Raw genomic sequence first — 19,197 nt, forward strand, 5'->3', positions numbered from 1 at the left:
TTTATACTAATCTGGTTTGAATTTACCTCCACCAGTGAATTTACTTTTTTAATTCTTTTAGAGATAACCCACGGTAGCAGTCCCTTCCGGCCAAATGAGATCATGCTGCGCAATTACTCCCAGAAACCAATTAATCTACTAACCCATATATCTTTGGAATATGGGAGGAAACTGGAGCACCTGGAGGAAACCTACGTGGTCAGGAGGATAATGTGCAAACTCTTTACAGAGAGCAGCGGGAGTTAAACTCGGGACGCCGGGGCTGTAATAGCACCACGTTAACCACTATGCTACTGTGACACCCAAGTAATGGAAGAGAGGGACCTAGGTGTACAAGTGCAGGTGGTTGAAAGCAATGTCATAGGTAGACAGGGTGGGGGAAAGGGGCATTTAACCTGCTAGTCCTCATGAGTCAGGGCACAAAGTACAGGAGCTGGGACATTATGTTGCAGTTATACATGTCATTGGTGAGGGTGCAGTTCTGGTCACCCAGTTATAAGAAAGATGTGGTTAGAATAGAAAGAGTGCATAAAAGATTGCTAAGAATGCTGTCAGGACTAGATGTCCTGAGTTAGAGGGAGAAGGTGGCCAAGCGAGATCGTTATTCCTTGGAACATAGGAGAATGAGGAGCAACCCTATAGAAATGTTTAAAATTATGAGCAGCAGAGATAAGGGCAACAGTTAGTCTTTTCTCCAGGGTAGGAAAGGCCAAAACTAGAAGACATAGGTTTGTGATTAGACGGGAATGATCTAAAAGGAAGTTTAGGATTGGGGGTGGTGTGTATATGCAATGTGCTGCCAGAGGAAGTGGTTGAGATAGTTAAAACAGTATCATTTAAGAAACATTTGCACAGGTACATGGAAAGGTGAGGCTTGGAGGGACAAGGGCCAAATGCGGATAATTGGGACTAACTGGGTGGGCACTGTGTTTGGCCTGGACCTGTTGCGCCAAAGGGCCTTTATTGATCCTATATTGCTCAGTGATGCTAGAACAAAGGGATTGAACAACAATGCAAGAAAATGCAACCTCTCTCACTGTGTTTTCTAACTGTAGTCAGTTCATTAACGATCTGTGCTCATACCTCATTAAGATGTTGAAGACAGCGAGGATTACTGAACTTACCAGACATAAGTGGAATTGAATTATCATATGCCCACTATCACCCAGCCTTCCCACCAGTGACGAACAGTGAGGGATGGCTGACAGAGACATGATCTCCATGCAAAATGAAATTCCATCTTTGCAGTCAGATGTGTAACTAGAAGACAATAAGAGCTTTAAGACATAGGAGGAGAATTGGGCCCTCGGTCCATCAGGTCTGCTCTAACATTCCATCATGGCTGATTTATTATCCCTCTCAACCCCACTCTCCTGACTTTGCCCCATAACCTCTCATGCCCTGACGAATCAAGAAACTATCAACCTCCTCTTTAAATGCAACCAGTGACTTGGCCTCCAGGGTCTCCTGTGGCAATGAATTCCACAGATTTATCATACTTTGGCTAAAGAAATTCCTCCTCATCTCTATTCTAAATGAACATCCCTCTATTTTGAGACTGTGCTCTCTATTCCTAGACTCCCCCAACAAAGAAAACTTCCTCATCCCGCCTACTCTAACAAGGCCTTTCAACATTCAATAGGTTTCAATAAGATTCCGTCCCCCTCCCCATTCTTCTGAATTCCAGGAAGTAAAGCCCCTCATTCTCACAATCATTCTTGTGAACTTTCTCTAAACTCTCTCCAATGTCAGCACATCATTTCTTAAATAAGGAACTCAAAACTGTTCACAATACTCAGTGAGGCTTCACCAGTGCCTTATAAAGCCTCAGCATTACATCCTTGTTATTATTCTAGTCCTCTTGAAATGAATGCTGACATTGCATTTGCCTTCCTCAACTCAACCTGCAAGTTAACCTTTAGGGAATCCTGCGCGAGGACCCCCAGGTCCCTTTGCACCACAGATTTTTCAATTTTCTCCCCATTTAAAAAATTGTCAAGCTTTTATTCCTCCTACCAAAGTGCACGGCCATACATTTCCTGATACTGTATTCCATCTGCAAACTGCCCATTCTCCGAATTTGTCTAAGTCCTTCTGTAGCCTCTCTGTTTCCTCTACACTACATACCCCTCCACCTACCTTCATATCGTCTGCAAACTTGGCAACAAAGCCATCAGCTTCATCATCCAAACTGTTGACATGCAACATAAAAAGAATCAATCCTAACACAGACCCCTGTGGAACACAACTAGTCACCAACAACCAACCAGAAAAGGATCTCTTTGTTCCCACTCTGCCTCCTGCCAATCAGCCAATGCTCTATCCAGGCTAGTATTTTTCCTTTAATACCCTGGGCTCTCATCTGTAAGTGTATCTACACTATAATTACAGAAGAGCAGAAAGGATACTGTAAGGGTATGAAACAACGTAAAGAATAAGCGATTACGTAATTCTAAATCAAGCCCAGCAGAAAAGCAGAGATCTTTTGTGGTGTTATATTGACGACCAAAAAGCATTTGATTCTGCCCCACAATCACGGTTAAAAGAAATTCTTAATATATATAAAATATACCCAATACTTGTGAAATTCCTGCAACATCTGATGAAGCATTGGCATACAACAATCACCCAATCTATTAAGAATCAAAAAAGAAGAACTATCATTATCAAAATAAACCAAGGCATTTTCCAGAGCAACTCTCTAAGCCCACTACGGCTTTGTCTAGCTTTAAACCTGCTCTCTAATTTACTGACTCAGATGAAAATAGGGTATTAAATCAGAATTGAATTATACCTTGACACACCTATACATGGATGATTTGAAATTATGTGCTCCTTCATCAGTAAAGTTGAAGCAATTAATTCAGAGAGTAGAGCTGTTTTTGAAAGATAGAACACGAACTTTGGATTAGCTATGTGCAGAACATTAAACATAAGGAAAGATGCAATAGAGCTAACAGAATATAAAACAGAGCAGCAGGATATTGTAACGTATGGATCTATTTCTTTAGCACTACATATTGATCTGTTGTCTGCGCCTGCACTGTTGTCTACGAATGCGCATTGTTCTCTCTCTGCAATGTGAATACACCAGCTAAAACCATCTCCTGCGTTCATGCTTTTTATTAATACTGTATATGTAGTTATGCACAGACACAATAAATTGGCAATGAGTACGGACCTGAATGTCAGAGAGTACCATGAACTGCAGCAACAGTTACGGGATAAAACAGCACAAATGCTAACAAAGGCAGGAGTACAGTGCATGGTAACAGTGAAAGACGCGCTGAATTTAAAGTGAAAATCACGTGGTGTTGGCTTCAGTCAGGAAAGTTGACAAATTTGACAGCGCAAATGAAGGCTGGGAGTTGGATATCAAGAGGGAATTGTAATGCGAGTAACATGCAGGAACAAAAAAAAAGCCTCTACACTTCTTAGTTTAATTGGTGCAAGAATGTACCGTCTGTTACTCAGTAACCCCTGAAAAGCCAGTAAGCAAGACATTCGATGAAAATGTTACACTTTTTCAAAATGACTTGAGCCCTAAACCACCGGCAATGGCTGAGAAATGTAGATTTTACAAAAGGAACCAGCCAAACGATGAAAGCATTTCTGAACACATTGCGGAAGTGCGCAAACTTTCCCAGTACTGAGACTTTAGAGGACTTTTCTGATGCATTAAGGAACAGACATATATATGGCATGCATAGTCAAAGCACTCAAATGAGGCTACTTGCTGAAGAGACCTAACCTTAGAACGGGCATTGGCCATTGCAATATTGTTAGAGACAACAGCAAAGGATGCAGCAGTACTGCAGAAAAGGAGATTAGAATGCAAAATGCACAAAATATCCCTGAATGGTGCAAAAAGTTGAAAATGATATCGATGTGACAAATCCTTCCACGATGCAAATGACTGTTGCTTCAAAGAAAAAATCTGCAGCAAGTGTCACAAACAAGGACACATAGAGAGTGTGCAAGGCAGACAAAAAGCACAACCAAGTGAAAAGCCTCAAACACAAAACTAAGTAAATACATTAAGTTACTGAATGTAAAATAGAATCAAGCAACATAGAGTCTGAAAAAGTTGAACTGTTATGCCTAGGAATGCATAATATAATTGAAGCAGATCACAAAATCATCTGGATCACAAAAGATGTGTCTGGTGTAAACCTGAAAATGGAGCTGGATATAGGGTCAGCTTTGTCCATAATTCCAGAAGCTGACTGCAACAGACTGTTTTCTAAGGTACCAGTAGAGAAGACTTCAGTGATGCTGAAGACTTACACAGGTGAAAGGTGTCCCCAAAGGCAAATAGAAAGTGAAGGTGATTTATTCACCACGGCAAAGAGTACATATTGACTTTGCTGGGCCATTCCTGGACTCCACGTTTCTCACTGTTGTGGGTGCTCATTCAAAGTGGACGGAGGTTATACCAATGAAGTCAACCACCTCAGCAAAGACTGTCTCTGCTCTGAGGACTATCTTCAACAGAAATAGCTTACCAGAACAAATTGTGAATGACAATGGATCACAATAGATGTCAGAAGAATTCCAACTGTTCATAGAGAAAAATGGCATCGGACATTTCAAGTCAGCTCCTCACCAACCAGCAATGAATAGGTTAGAGGAAAGGTTTATTCAAAACTTCAAGAAGTCCATCAAAGTGATGGACAAGGAGGATATTCTCTACAGCACAGGTGGTGTATCGGAACTCTGTTCATGCGATGACAAGTCAAACACCTGCAATGCTGCCCATGAGCAGGATCTTGCATAGACCTCCTGAAACCAGATCTGTGGCGGGAAGTGCAGAATAAACAGGTCAGCTGGCTGCCAAGTGAAATAGCAAGGTGCTTCGAGACTGGACAGGAAGTCGTAGCAGATGATTATCGACAAGACAAGTGGACACCCAGTAGGATAGCTACAAGAACTGGACCATCGATGTATACACTGGGATGTTGGAGATCAGACATGGAGACATCATGTGGACCAGGTACTGGATGCTCAACTGAAGAACATACCCGAGTTGAATGCATCCAACAAGATGAACGCATTACAGCCACCGGACTTACCTCTCAGTGATGATGTGACTGACAGCACCGTGACACCAGAAACTGAGATCACTGCCTTAGACAAGATACCTACCAAAACTGATGCTGCTCCACAGGTACAGAAGCACGACGAGAATGTTATCATTAATAAGAGACCTGCCTAACCTAACGCCACTCCACAGGTGCAGAGGCGCTATCCTGAAAGAAACAGAGTGTCATCCAAAAGATTGAACCTTTAGAACCTTTAGTTAGTGATGGACTGTTACTGTGAAAGCATGTTTATTTGGAATATGGGTTTCTGAAAGGGAAATTGAGTGTTTTGTACATATAGTTTTATGGTGCATTAATCTAAAGGGGGAGGAAGTATAATGTATGGATCTATTTCTTGTATGGAGCAATGACCCCCTCTCCCTTAGCACTACATATTGATCTGTTGACTATGCATGTGCTGTTGTCTAGGCATGCACAATCTTCTCTCTCTTGCTCTTGCAGCAATGCGAAAACACCAGTTAAAGCCATCTCCCACATGCGTGCTTTTATTTAATCGATATGTAGTTGTGCACAGACACAACAGATACAATACAACCGATGAATGAATATGAAACATATATGTACCTGGGATATCAACAAAGAAAGAAAATCATGGTGCAATAAAGGGAAACCTTTTGACAGAATTTACTTCAAGGTTTAAGAAAATCTGCCAAACAGGACTCAATAATAAAAATATAACAAAGGTAATAAATGTTTTCACTGTACCCATGTTAATTATTTCTTTTGGCATAATATATTGGTCTGAAACTGATCTGGAAAGTTTACAAAGAAAAATATGAACTGAAATGACAAATTTTAAAAACACTGTGTATACTTGAACACGCTTAGATTAACATTATCTAGGACAGAAGGAGGAAGAGGAAGATCAGGCAGAAAAATTTATACCACAGTCAGCTAAAACTTCTAAGGATATATTTTCATCAACGAAACAGGATTCAGCACTCCATGCAAGCATATGCAATTCTGATAAGTAGTACACACCACTAAACTTAAATGAAAGCACAACCCTGAAAAATGAAGAAATTATCACTTGAAAAAAGTTAATCAATGGAAGAGTATGAGCCTCCATGGAAGACATCTCCATGATCTGAGCAGACTCGATGTCAACAAGGGAGCATCAAAAGCCTGGCTCAGAGTTGGAGACCTCTTCCCAGAAACAGAGGGGCTCCTTGTGGTAATACAGTGGTTAACACAAAAATACATGACAAATGATCGACAAATTCAGGATGATAAATACAGAAAATGCCAGGAGAAAGCAGAAACACTTTATAGGATCCTACAGTAGTTTAACTCAACCTGATTACCTACACAAGCACAAACAAATGGCAAACATCATTCACCAAAATCTTGCTTATAAGTTTAAACTCATAAAAGACACGATACCTTACTACAAGCCTGCTACAGTTTTAGAGTCAGGATCCCACAAATTAAGTGGCAACGTTATTACAGGTAGGGCAATCCATAATAACCATCTGGATATAATATTACAGGATAAACAAGCAAGAGCAATTTATTAAATAGATATAGCCATTCCAAACACACATAATATACAGAAATCAGTAAGTGAAAAGCACCAGAAATATGCTGAATTAAAAGAGGACGATGGGAACATGAACAGGGTACACATTGTCTAGAAAGTAATATCTACAACTGGTGTCATCCCGAAGTCACTACACAATAGCATTAAATAACTAGCTCTACACAGCACAGCAATATTAATGTAAATCTCCAGAAAGCTATAATACCAAACACCACTAGAATTGTTCAAAAATTCCCAGCAATTGAGAAATGAGTGTGCTTGGCTATGCCCATACCTCAGGTTTTACCAGCTTGAGGTGAGAAAAAATAAAAATAATAATAGCCACCTATTTATAGACCACTTTTCATACAGACAGTGTAGTTCAAAGTGTTTTACAATGGGATAAGGTGCAAACATGAAAATAAAATAAAAAATAAAAATTGAATTAAAAATGAAAATTAAAAAAGATGTTAGTTAAAAGCAAGATTAAATAAATGGGTTTTGAGCTGGAGTTTAAAATTGTCAGCTGAGTCTGCATGCTTTTAGTTTTAGGTATTGAGTTCCACAGCTTTGGAGCATAGTTCAGGAAAGCCAACCTGCCAATTATCTTTTGAGGGAAATGGTTTAAATTTAATAGACCAGAGGGGAAAAAACCTGAGAGCTCAAGCAAGATTACAAAACGAAAACGATTTTGTGATGTACTTCAGTCCCAAACCATTAAGAGCTTTAAAAGCAGGTAAGAAAATTTTAACATCAATTCTAAAGGATACAGGAGGCCAATGCAGAGTAATTAGGATGGGAGAGATACGTACAATTCAGTAAAAGTGTTTGAGGATATATCTCCGCTCACTCTCGTTACATGTAATCAACATTAAGAACATGATACCCCCACCTTCATTACATTTTGTGCAGACATTTCACGTAAACATTGAGTAACTGCATTGTCACCTCAATACAACTGATTGACTGGTTTTGGCTGTACGCATGGATTAGGCTTTTCTGGTTTCAAATGTGCCATGAGCCCTGGGGCTAACTTACCTTCTGTCGAATTTCTTCTTCCATCTTCACAGGGGAGCCCCACTCGGCGACCTGCCTTACCCCGTCACTGGCGAATCCGCCGTACTCCCACAGCATGTAGGACTTGGAATGAGATGCCCCAATAATGGCAGACCAGTGTGTTGCAAATTCTGCATGTGGAGGAAAGAGGAGTCATTGGATTATTTAAACGCAAACAACAGGAATTCTGCAGATGCTGGAAATTCAAGCAACACACATCAAAGTTGCTGGTGAACGCAGCAGGCCAAGCAGCATCTATAGGAAGAGGCGCAGTCGACGTTTCAGGCCGAGACCCTTCGTCCTCCTATAGATGCTGCTTGGCCTGCTGCGTTCACCAGCAACTTTGATGTGTGTTCATTGGATTATTAGTGTCCCACCTATAGTAGACACTTCCCCACCACTGAGCACATCTACATAGAATGCTATTGCAGGAAAGCAGCATCCCACCATCCAGGCCATGCTCTCTTCTCATGGCTGCCACTAAGATGAATGTACAGGAGCCTCAGGACTCACATCACTTAGTTCAGGAACAGTTACTATCCATCAACCATCAGGCTCTTGAACCAGAGGGGATAACTTCACTCAGCTTCACTCACCCCAACACTGAATAGCTCCCACAGCCTAAGCACTTCTTGCTGCTGCCATCAGGAAGAAAGTACAGAAGCCTCAGGATTCACACCACCAGGTTCAGGAACAGTTATTACCCCCAACCATTGGGCTCTTGAATCAGCGTGCATAATTTCATTTACCTCAATACGGAACTGATTCACATCCTATGAACTCACTTTTAACGACTTTACAAATCATGCTCTCAATATTTATTGCTTATTTATATATTATTTTGGTTATTTCTTTGTATTTGCAGTTTTGTTGTCTTTTGCACATTGGTTGTTTGTATTTGTTGTGTTTCTTTGTTTTTATTGTGAATGCCTGCAAGAACAACAATCTCAGGGTTGTATATGGTGACATATATGTACTTTGACAATAAATTTACTTTGAACTTTGAAAGCTCTGAAACAATACCACCAAAGATCCTTATGATATGAGGTCTCAAAGTTCTCTGCTTCTCTCTGGACACCAGACCCAACCAGTTCCTCTCCACCACCATTCTCCTCCATCTGGCAGAACTGATCCTCAAAAATTTTTCTTTCAGCTCTTTCCATTTCCTTCAAACTAAAGGTGTAGCCGTGGGCACTCACATGGGTCCCAGCTATGCCTGACTTTTTGTCGGCTCTGTGGAACAGTCTGGTACGACTCCCCAACTTTTCCTACTCTACATTGACAATTACACAGGTGCTGTTTCCTGAACCCAAGCAGAGCTTGTTGACTTCATCATCTTTGCCTCTAACTTCCACCCTGCTCTCTCTGTCTCTGTCTCTGGAGATAACTTAGCCACCAATATATTTTATGAACCCACTCCATTACCTGCCAATCTCAACGATTAAAATATAGAGCAAATTTGAAATCAACGAGGTACGAGCAGAAGGCAAGCAGGTGTTCAATGCCAGCTGCCTGCATTTGATCAGTCTCCCTTTTGCTTGCTGCTACCAGAGGAAGGTCCAGAGGTATTGGTCAAAATTTGATCAGAGTGGTTTGTGGATTGGACTCATTTGTAGAGGACTCTGGAGTTCATGGTATATGTGTTTCTGGTTTCTGGTTATGCACCACTTTGATCAGGGCACTTCGACACAGACTGGCTCTATCGTCTGCAGTCAAAGAATGACACAGCGCTAAGTTGAACTGAACTACACTAAACATTCCCAGACTGTTCCAAGAACTCTACAGTTTGATGCTTAATAATCTGGGCGTTATTTGCTCATTTTTTCCCATTTGTGCGATTCATTTTTTTCATGCATGTTGGGTATTTGATGTTTTCTTTGAACGGATTCCATGGGGTTTCTTTGTTTTGTGGTTGTGGGAGGATAACCTCAGGGTTCTGTACTGCATACATACTTTAATAATGAATGTACCTTGAAACTTTCAATATTTGAATCTATAAACTGAGGTACAGAAGTAGTGATATCCTGCTAGAATTATAGACCATGGAACTTAGAACAGCACCCTTGAGTTATAGGAAGATGTTGAATAGATTAGAACTTTACTTCCTAGAGATGAGGGGAAATTTGATAGAGATATGCAAAATTATGACGGATATCATTCGGGTAAATGCAAGCAAATGTTTTCCACTGAGATTGGGTGAGACTACAACCAGAGGTCAGGGGTTAAGGATGAAAGGTGAAATGTTTAGGGGGAACTTCTTCACTCAGAAAGTGGTGAGAGTGTGGAACAACCGGCCGGCAGCAATGGTAGGTGTTGGTTTGATTTTAACATACAAGAGAAATTTGTATAGGTACGTGGATGGAAGGGGTATGGAAGGCAATGGTCCTGGTGCAGGTCAATGGGACTTGGCAGATTAATAGTTTGGCATGGACTAGATGGGCCAAAGAGCTTGTTTCTGTGCTGTAGTATTCTATATCTCTGTGCATAACAAATTGAGATAGAACAAGGTGGAACAATAACAGAATGCAGAATAAAGTGTAACAGCTACAGAGAAAGTGCAGTGCAGCTAATCAATAAGGTGCAAGGTCATAACAGTAGATCGTGAGGTCAAGGGTCCAACTTATTGAACAAGAGGTCCATTCAAGAATCTGATAACACTGGGATAGAAGCTGCCTTTAAGCCTGGTGGTATATGCCTGCAGGCTGTTGTTATCTTCTACACAATGGAAGAAGGGAGAAAAGAGAAAGTTTAGGGTATATGAGGGGGAGGGGTCTTTGATTATGTTAGATGTTTTACTGAGGAACCATAAATTACAGACAGAGACACTGAAGGGGAGGCCATTTCCCGTGATGTGCCGAGCCATGTCCACAACTCTCTGCATTTCCTTGAGGTCTCAGACAGAGCAGTTGCCATACCAAGCCACTGTAAAATTGTTCCAGGAAATTGTGGGAAGAAGAATTAAATATCAAGATTAATGTAGCTTTAGTCTAAATAGGTGGTCGATGGTCAGAATCAGAATCAGAATTAAATTTAATATCACCAGCATATGTCATGAAATTCGTTGATTTTACGGCAGCAGTACAATGCAATACATAATAGAGAAAAAACTGAATTATGGTAAGTATATATATTAAATAGTTAAATTAACTAAATAGTGCAAAAATACAAATAAAAAAGAAATGAGGTAGTGTTCAATTCTTAATAACGGATGCCACCTTTTTGAGGCATCACTCCTTGAAGGTGTCCTGGATACTATGGGGCTAGTGCCAATGTTGGGGATAACTAAGTTTACAACTCTCTGCAGCTTATTTCAATCCTGCGCAGTAACCCTCCCCACCCATACCAGACAGAGATGCAGCCGGTTAGAACGCTCTCCACAATACGTCTGTAGAAATTTGCAGGTGTCTTTGCTGCCATACAAAATCTCCTCAAAATGAAATATAGCCATTGTTATGCCTTCTTTGTAATTGCATCAATATGTTGGGCCCAGGATAGATCCTCAGAGATGCTGACACCCAGGAATTTGAATTTGCTCACTCTTTCCACTTCTGATCCCACAATGAGGACTGGTGTATGTTTCCTCGTCTTACCCTTTATGTAGTCCATAATCAGTTCATCAGGATCCAGTGCTTCTATTAACTCATTAGAGTCCAAGAGGACCACAACCTTGTCGTGGTTTGGAGGCTTGTGTACCTCAGTGACCTGGACAGGGTTGGCTGGAATCAGGGTTTTATGCATTGGCTCTTGTTAGGGTCTCCCATGCCAAATACGGCAAAGGGCAGAGGCCAGACTAAGAATGGTCCAAATTTCTTCCAGGTTTGGGGGTTCAAATCCGGGCTAACAACCCTGACTGGTCAAAATTTAATTGTTATGGAAACAGCAATGGAGAATCCTTTTATATCTGAGTTCAACAGTATTCCTGAGTCTCCACCTGGGACTTGCATGACTGACAGTAGTGAAAACCGAGAGGGAGTAACTGACATGATGAAGGAAGCCCTGAACACTGTCAGAGATCAGAGATGGTAGATCTTCATTGCTGCCCTAAACATCAGCAGCATAACGGGCAGTAAATATTGATTCATTGAGCCCTTGATCAGGACTCTATGTACAAGGATAAACCGTGCAATGTCTTTTCATTCTTACATTTGAAAACAAAGCATTTTTTGTTAAAGTACACTTTTTAAGAGCAATAGCACCGATGTCACTGATGTGGCTCCCCAAGGTGGTACAGAACTAACATCAGAGATCAGGATTGAGCTTGTGTCATTGGAGCTGAGAGCCAGTGGTGCTGCATTATTCATCTCTGAGTTCCATTTCCTCTGCTTTCTGAAGAGAGCATGCTTTCAGAATATATTAACCGAGTTCTTGTACGTTTACAATGAACCTCGACACTTGCTCAAACCCCACCCCAACCGACCTTGTGTTGTCAATAGATGCTTTGTAACAAGGGTAATAATTGGCCAGGCGTTTTTTTCCTCCTTTCTTGCTTCTCCCAGGAGATGACAAATTCCTGGGTGGGCTGGGGAATGTTTATATCGTGACTCACCAGGGAATGGCTAATGTGTGGGGCTAATTGGAAGGTACAAGGACTTAATAATCATTCCCATTGTTTGTCTGTTCACACCAGAGTTGAGAAATCACGCACGTCAGGAATGATTGAACAGGCCTGGTGATCCCTCTTGCTCCTCAATCCTAGTAATTATGAAGGGGTTCAGCAGGGTCAGTGTGCTGGATACACATCATTACATAGAGATAATTTGTGAGTAACTTTAGAAACTGGAGACTAAAGAATGCCTACATTTAGGAAACAATAAGAACATAGAGTATTGAATATTAAAGCACAATCCAGGACCTTCGGCTCAGAATATTAACATACAAGAGAGAACATAGCACAGTACAGGCCCTTCAGCCCACGATGTTATACTGACCTTTTAACATACTCCAAGATCAATCTAACCGTTCCCTCCCACATAACCTTCCACGTTTCTATCATCCATGTGCCTGTCTGAGAGTCTCTTAAATGTCCCTAATGTATCTGCCTCCACCACCATCCCTGGCAGGGCATCCCATCATTGTCTCAAAGAACTTACCTCTGATATCCCCCACCCTGTGTTACTTTTCTCTGAACACCTTAAAATCATACTCCCTCATAATAACTATTTCAGCCCTGGGAAAAAAAGTCTCTGGCTGTCAATATAATCTATGGCTCTTACTTTGTACATCTCACCTCTCACCCCTCTTTGCTCCAAAAAGAAAAGTGCAAGCTCACTCAGCCTTTCAAGTTCAAAATCAAGTTCAGTTTGTTGTCATTCAGCTGTAGACATGTATACCACCAAACAAAACAACTTTTTCCAGAGCAATGCGCATAACATAGTGCATATACCTGTAACTCACACGCATGCGCGCACACACACTACATAAAGTAATATTACCACAAATAAATTAACAAGTAATAAGGTACATTACAACACAAGTTTAAAAAGCAAACAGGCGCGTCAAGCGTGATGAGACCTGGGTGGAGGCAGGGAGTTCTTTGTCTCACGGCCTGGGGGAAAGGCTGTTTCCTATCTGATGGTAGGGGGTCAAGGAGATTGTTGGACAGATGGGAGGGATCATTGACGATGCTAAGGGCCTTGTGTACGCAGCACTCCAGATAAATATCACTAATGGGTGGAAGAAAGACCCTGACAATTCTCTCAGCAGTCCTCGCAATCCTTTGTTCTGACTTGCAGTCAAAGCCTTGCAAATCCCACACCAGATGACAATGCAGCTGGTCAGGATGACACCTCTGTAAAAATTGGTTAGAATGGTGGGTGGGGGGCGGGGAGCCTCAATGCCGCAGTCACCTCAAGGAGTGGAGACACTGCTGTGCTCTCAGACGTGGTGCTGAGGCACCAAATTGTTTCTGTACTCCCAGAAACTTGGTGCTCTGAACTCTCTCCACAGAAGGGACATTTCTGTGTAATGAGGAGTGGTCAGCCTGTACCTTCCTCAAGACCACAAGACCTTCCTAAAGACCTCTTGGTCTTGTCCACATTGAGACTCAAGTTTTGTGCTGGCTCCTTTCTACCAGCTGCTCTATCTCCTCTCTGTACAGCATCTCATCATCATTGTTGACGAGACCATTCACAGCTGTGTCATCAGAGAACTTGATGATTTGGTTTGAATTGGACCAGCAGTGCAGTCATACATCTGCAGCCTGAGAAGTTTCTGCCAATGTGGACTGACTGAGGCCTTTCTGTCAAGAAGCCCAAGATTCAGTGACAGAGAGCAGTGTTGACACCCAGTGAAGACAGTTTATCCCTCCTTCTGAGGGATGATCATATTAAATGATGAGCTGAAGTCAATAAACAGCATCCTGGTGTATGAGGCACCATTTTCCAGGTGGGACAGGACAGAGTGGAGTGCAAACACCATGACATCATCAGTGGACCGATTTGGGTGATAAGAGAACTGGAAATGGTCCAAGTAGCAGGAATATGGGGTTTAATGCAATCCATAATGCTCAAAGCGCTTTATTATTTTTGAACGCAAACACGAGGAAATCTGCAGATGCTGGAATTTCAAGCAACACACATAAAAATTGCTGTTGAACGCAGCAGACCAGGCAGCATCTATAGGAAGAGGTACAGTCGACGTTTCGGGCCGAGACCCACTCCTGACGAGAGCTCTCAGCCCGAAACGTCGACTGTACCTCTTCCTATAGATGCTGCCTGGCCTGCTGCGCTCACCAGCAATTTTTATGCGTGTTGCTTATTATTTTTGAGGTCAGTGCCAAAGGATGGTAGTCATCTTGGGCACTGGTATGATTGTGGCCACCTTAAAACCTGCAGGAACAGTGGACTATTCTAGAGAGATATTGAAGATGTCTGTTAGAACTTCAGTTAACTGTCCCTCACAGTCCTTCAGCACCCAACCAGGTATGTTACCAAGTTTCACATCTTTACAAAGGTTGACTCTGGGTCTTTCGTACATCCGCTGCAGCCAGACAGAGTGCCTTCTCCATGAGGGGAGGGGGTGGTTCCTCGCTGGCACATCATTACATGCATCAAACAAAAATAAAAGACATGCAGCCTCTCAGAAAGAGAGGCGTCACTGTCATTGACGTGTAGGGTGGACTTGGGGTCTGTTATGGTCTGAATGCCCTGCCACACGCACCTCATGTCTCTAGTGTCACAGAATGGCTGTAAACTCTCTGTGAATAATCCCATTTTGCCTTCCTGATGGCACGGGAAAGCACCACTCTTGCAAACCTGAGAGCCGTTTTATCCCCCGATTCGAAGGCAGCATCCTGATTTCTCAGCCATGCCCAGACCTCTGCCGTCAACCTTGACATCTGATTTGCCCACACATAGATGTATTTAATAACAACGGCATCCTTAATGCACTTCTCTATGTAGACAATCACAGATCTCGCAAATTCATTGATGTTAATGTGATGGTCACAGGTAACGACCTCACCTAATCGGTTCCAGTCCGTGTTTTCAAAACAGTTCTGCAACGCTGAGGTTCTCCTTCTGACCATGTTCTTATCTCCCTTTGAACTGGTTTGACTCGTTTAATCGGTGGTCTGTATGCAGGAATTAGCAAAACATATAAGTAGTCAGGGTATCCAAGGTGGGGTTGGTGAGCAGTCTTGTATACACCAGGGATGTAGATATAAACCAGGTCACCTCTGGTAGCAAAGTCGACATGCTGAATTTAGGCAGGACTGTTTTTAAATTAGAATGGTTGAAGTCTGCAGCAACAATACAATTTGGGGTGGGTGGCTTGCAGGTCACCGATGGTGCTGTGGAGCTTATGCAGTGCTTCACCAGCATTAGCATGGTGGGAGTGTATACGGCTGCAATCGCAATGGCAGTGAACTCCCTCAGTAAGTAGAAGGGTCTGCACTTCACCATCAAGAACTCTACCATAGGCCAACAGAACTGGTGTGTGAACCAAAGTGTGTCCTCTAATCCAGTCTGCATACTGGTAGAAGTACATGCACGTGGACAAACACATCCACCACTTCTGCTGGCAGCTTATTCCACACTTGCACCACCCTCTGGTGAACACACTCGTCCTCAGATTCCCCTTAAATCATTCAGTTTTCACACTTACCCTATGATCTGATGAGTTCATAGTCTGCAATGGAGGGGCTAGTGCACAGGATTGGGAAAAGCTGCAGAAAGTCACTAACTCGGTCATTTCCAACAGGGTCACTAGCTTCCCCAACATTGAGGACATCGTCAAAAGGCAATACCTCAAAAAGATCATTGTGGCTTTCCCTCGAGGTCGAGGACGATGGTCTTCGTTCTGTTGATCTACTTATGGGCTCTCAAGTGGCTTATGAGTCCAATCTTGGCTTTGAAAGTTCTTCCGCATTCAGGACAGGTAGTTCCAGATGGCAGATCGAGCTTTGGTTGTTGCTGCCTCTCTTTCTATTTTCTTCTCTTTTTTTCTAATTCTGCACATCTGTTGGCTGTGAAAGTTGCTGTTCCTTCTCGGATGATGCCTTGCCAGAGTTTCCTGTCCTTGGCATTGGTTTCCCAATTGTTGTTGTCGATGTTACATTTCTTCATGTTGGCTTTTAAGACGTCTTTGAATCTCTTCTGTTATCCGCCTCTTTTACGTTTGCCTTCTTTAAGCTGGGGGTAGAAGATTTGTTTCGGCACACGTTCGTCTTTCATCCAAACAACATGACCGCTCCATTTTAGTTGGTTCTTGATGACATAGGTTTCAATGCCTGTTGTTTTTGCTTCATTTAGCATGCTGACGTTGGTTCTTCTATCTTCCCAGTTGATATTTAAGATGTTTCGAAGACAGCGTTGGTGGAACTTTTCAAGTGCCTTCAGATGTCGTCGGTATGTTGTCCAGGTTTCTGATGCATACAGGAGCATTGGAATTACCACTTCTTTGTACACTAACATTTTGGTGTCTGTTCCGATGTCACGATCATGAAGGACTCTTGTTCAGAGATGTCCAAAAGCTGTTCCGGTGCATTTAAGTTTCAGTGGATTGTGACCTTGTCACGGTGGAGAAGCTTGTGTGGTCCTGAGATCCCGAGAGTGATGTTGTCTGGAGCTATGCTCCTGGTAGGGTCGACCAAGGTGGTAAGGTCAAGGGTAAGGTCCCTGACAAAGAACAATCCAACCAAGATCTCAACGGTGGAACAGGTGGACGAAGTTACTTCGAACTCAACGGCTGTGAAGGCGGATGAAGGTTGCAACAAATCCATCAGCTCCAATCATCGTAGTTTCCATGCCATTGGAATCAGTTGGTTGATTTGTGAAGTATCGTGTGCTTCTTGGAGTGCAACATCAAGTACGCGTTAAACAAATACACGCACAGGCATCTTCGCTCTGTGGGCCACTTCTTCAAGTCTTTCGGCGATCGTGGGAGGGCGACGGGAGCAGGCAATGTGATGGCTGGAAGCTCCTCATCAAGAACCGGCAGGAAAGCAGTGAATACTTGATTCAGTCGCTCAACTTTTGGACAGAAGCTGGAAGGTTGTTCGGCAGCAGTATTCACATCTGAGCAGCCCTACTTAGGATCCACTCTGCTCACCCTGAACTGGAAAGGGGCTAGAAAAGGTGCCCTAAAAATAGTCTGCTTCACCCCATCCTGTCTGGAAAGTCGCGTCCAGAGGGATCACCATCATGAGGTCTCAAAAAGATAGCATTTGTGATTAAGGACCCCCATCACCCAGGACATGCCGTCTTCTCATTGCTACCATCAGGGAGGAGACTGAAGGCACACACTCAACATTTCAGGAACAGCTTTTTCCACTCCACCATCAGATTTCTGGAAGGACAATGAACCCACGTGCACTAACTAGCATTTTTTTTTGCTTCCTTTTTTAACTAAATTTAACTTAATTTACATATATATAAATTTATAAATATATAATTGTAATTTATTGTATTTTATATTATGCATTGCAGTGCACTGCTGCTGCAAAACAACAAATATTACAATGTATGACAGTGAAGTAAATTTATTATGATTTTGTATATCTCTATCAAAGTAAATTTATTAGCAACATTTGTGTTATGGCACCAAATAGAACAAATTCTGAAATATTTCATCTTGAGAGATAATTTGAAATTTAAAGAAAAGACAAGATTTTGAGCAAGGTTTAGAGGAGAGAAGGCTGAAAGGCTGCGGGAAGTCTGAAAAGATGATCAGAAGGTGGGAGGATATCTGTATGGAGCTTGAACTCTTGACAGTCTTTGTGATTCTATGCAATTACAACCTCCAGATGTCATGCTTTGTGTTGTCTGCTGCTTTGTGAAATGGCTTTAAGCTTCTGTCGCTCACAGATACTTGTTAAGCATTCCTCTGTCCACTATCCTACACAGATTCTAATCAGTAAAGTGACTGTAAGGAATGTCACTTGAGCGCTTTAAATACTTGACTATAAACGTGCTCAGGATTCATTCCTGGAATAACTGAACGCATAGCTGGTTTTGCCTGCCAACTAATCTGCTGTTTACTAATTAATCACAAGAAAGTGACATTTGCAAATATCAGAGATGAAAAAGTCTCACTGAAGTACAAGGAGGACAGAGAAAGTTTACAAGGAGTTGTCAGGACTTGAGAACCTGAAAAACAGTTCAAAGTTCAAAGTAACTTTATTATTAAAGTACACACATATGTCACCGTATACAACCCTGAGAGTCATTTTCTTGTAGGCATACTCAATAAATTCAAAACAGAGTAATAACCATAACAGGGTCAATGAAAAACCACACCAACCTGGGCATTTAAGCAGTGTGTAGAAGACAACAAACTGTGCAAATACAAAAAGAAAGAAATAATAATAAATAAGCAATAAGTATCGTAAGATGAAGAGTCCTTGGAAGTGAGTGTGGTTGTGGAAACATTTCAATGATGGGGCAAGAGAAGTTGAGTGAAGTTATCCTGTTTGGTTTAAGAGCTTGATGGTTGAGGGGTAGTAACTGTTCTTAAACCTGATGGTGAGAGTCCTGAGGCTCCTGTACCTTCCTGATGGCAGCAGAAAGAAGACAGCATGTCTTGAGTGGGGGGGCTCCATGATAATGGATGTTGTTTAATGTGACAATGCTTTGTGTATAAGTACATCCATGTGCTCAATAATGTGGAGGGCTTTACTCGTGAGAGACCGGGCCATATCCACTTCATCACGGATGAATAGACCTACAGTTGTAGTCGATCAGGAATTTTTTTTCTTGTAAAGTAGGAGAATGAGGGGAGTTTTGGTAGAGGTATACAAAGGTATAAGAGGGTTTTGACAGGGTTATAGGCAGTTCCAAACTGCAGCCCATCATTCTGCATTTGGACCATAGCCCTCCAGACTGTTCCAATCTATGTACCTATCCAAATTACTCTAAAGTGTTGAAATTGAGTCCATATCCACCACTTGTAATGACAGCTCGTTCCACAATGTCACCACCCTCTCTGTGAAGAAGCTCCCCCCATGTTCCCCTTAAACATTTCACCTTTCACCCTCATTCTCTTACACTCTAGGGAATAAAATCTTAACCTATCATACCCTTT

The 19,197-nt window shown here is 42.1% G+C and overlaps 1 protein-coding gene across 1 annotated transcript in view; it reads right to left on the reverse strand.

Moving 5' to 3' along the window:
• Positions 1-19,197, reverse strand: part of LOC134353565 (spondin-1-like) — a 349,278-nt gene that overhangs the window by 275,199 nt on the left and 54,882 nt on the right. Inside the window, exon 6 of the mRNA XM_063061609.1 lies at positions 7,660-7,808. Within this exon, the coding sequence (XP_062917679.1) occupies positions 7,660-7,808 (149 nt within the window). The remainder of the gene's footprint in view (positions 1-7,659; positions 7,809-19,197) is intronic.

This window comes from Mobula hypostoma, chromosome 11, assembly GCF_963921235.1.
Source record: "Mobula hypostoma chromosome 11, sMobHyp1.1, whole genome shotgun sequence".
In the NCBI taxonomy this organism is placed as follows: domain Eukaryota; kingdom Metazoa; phylum Chordata; class Chondrichthyes; order Myliobatiformes; family Myliobatidae; genus Mobula; species Mobula hypostoma.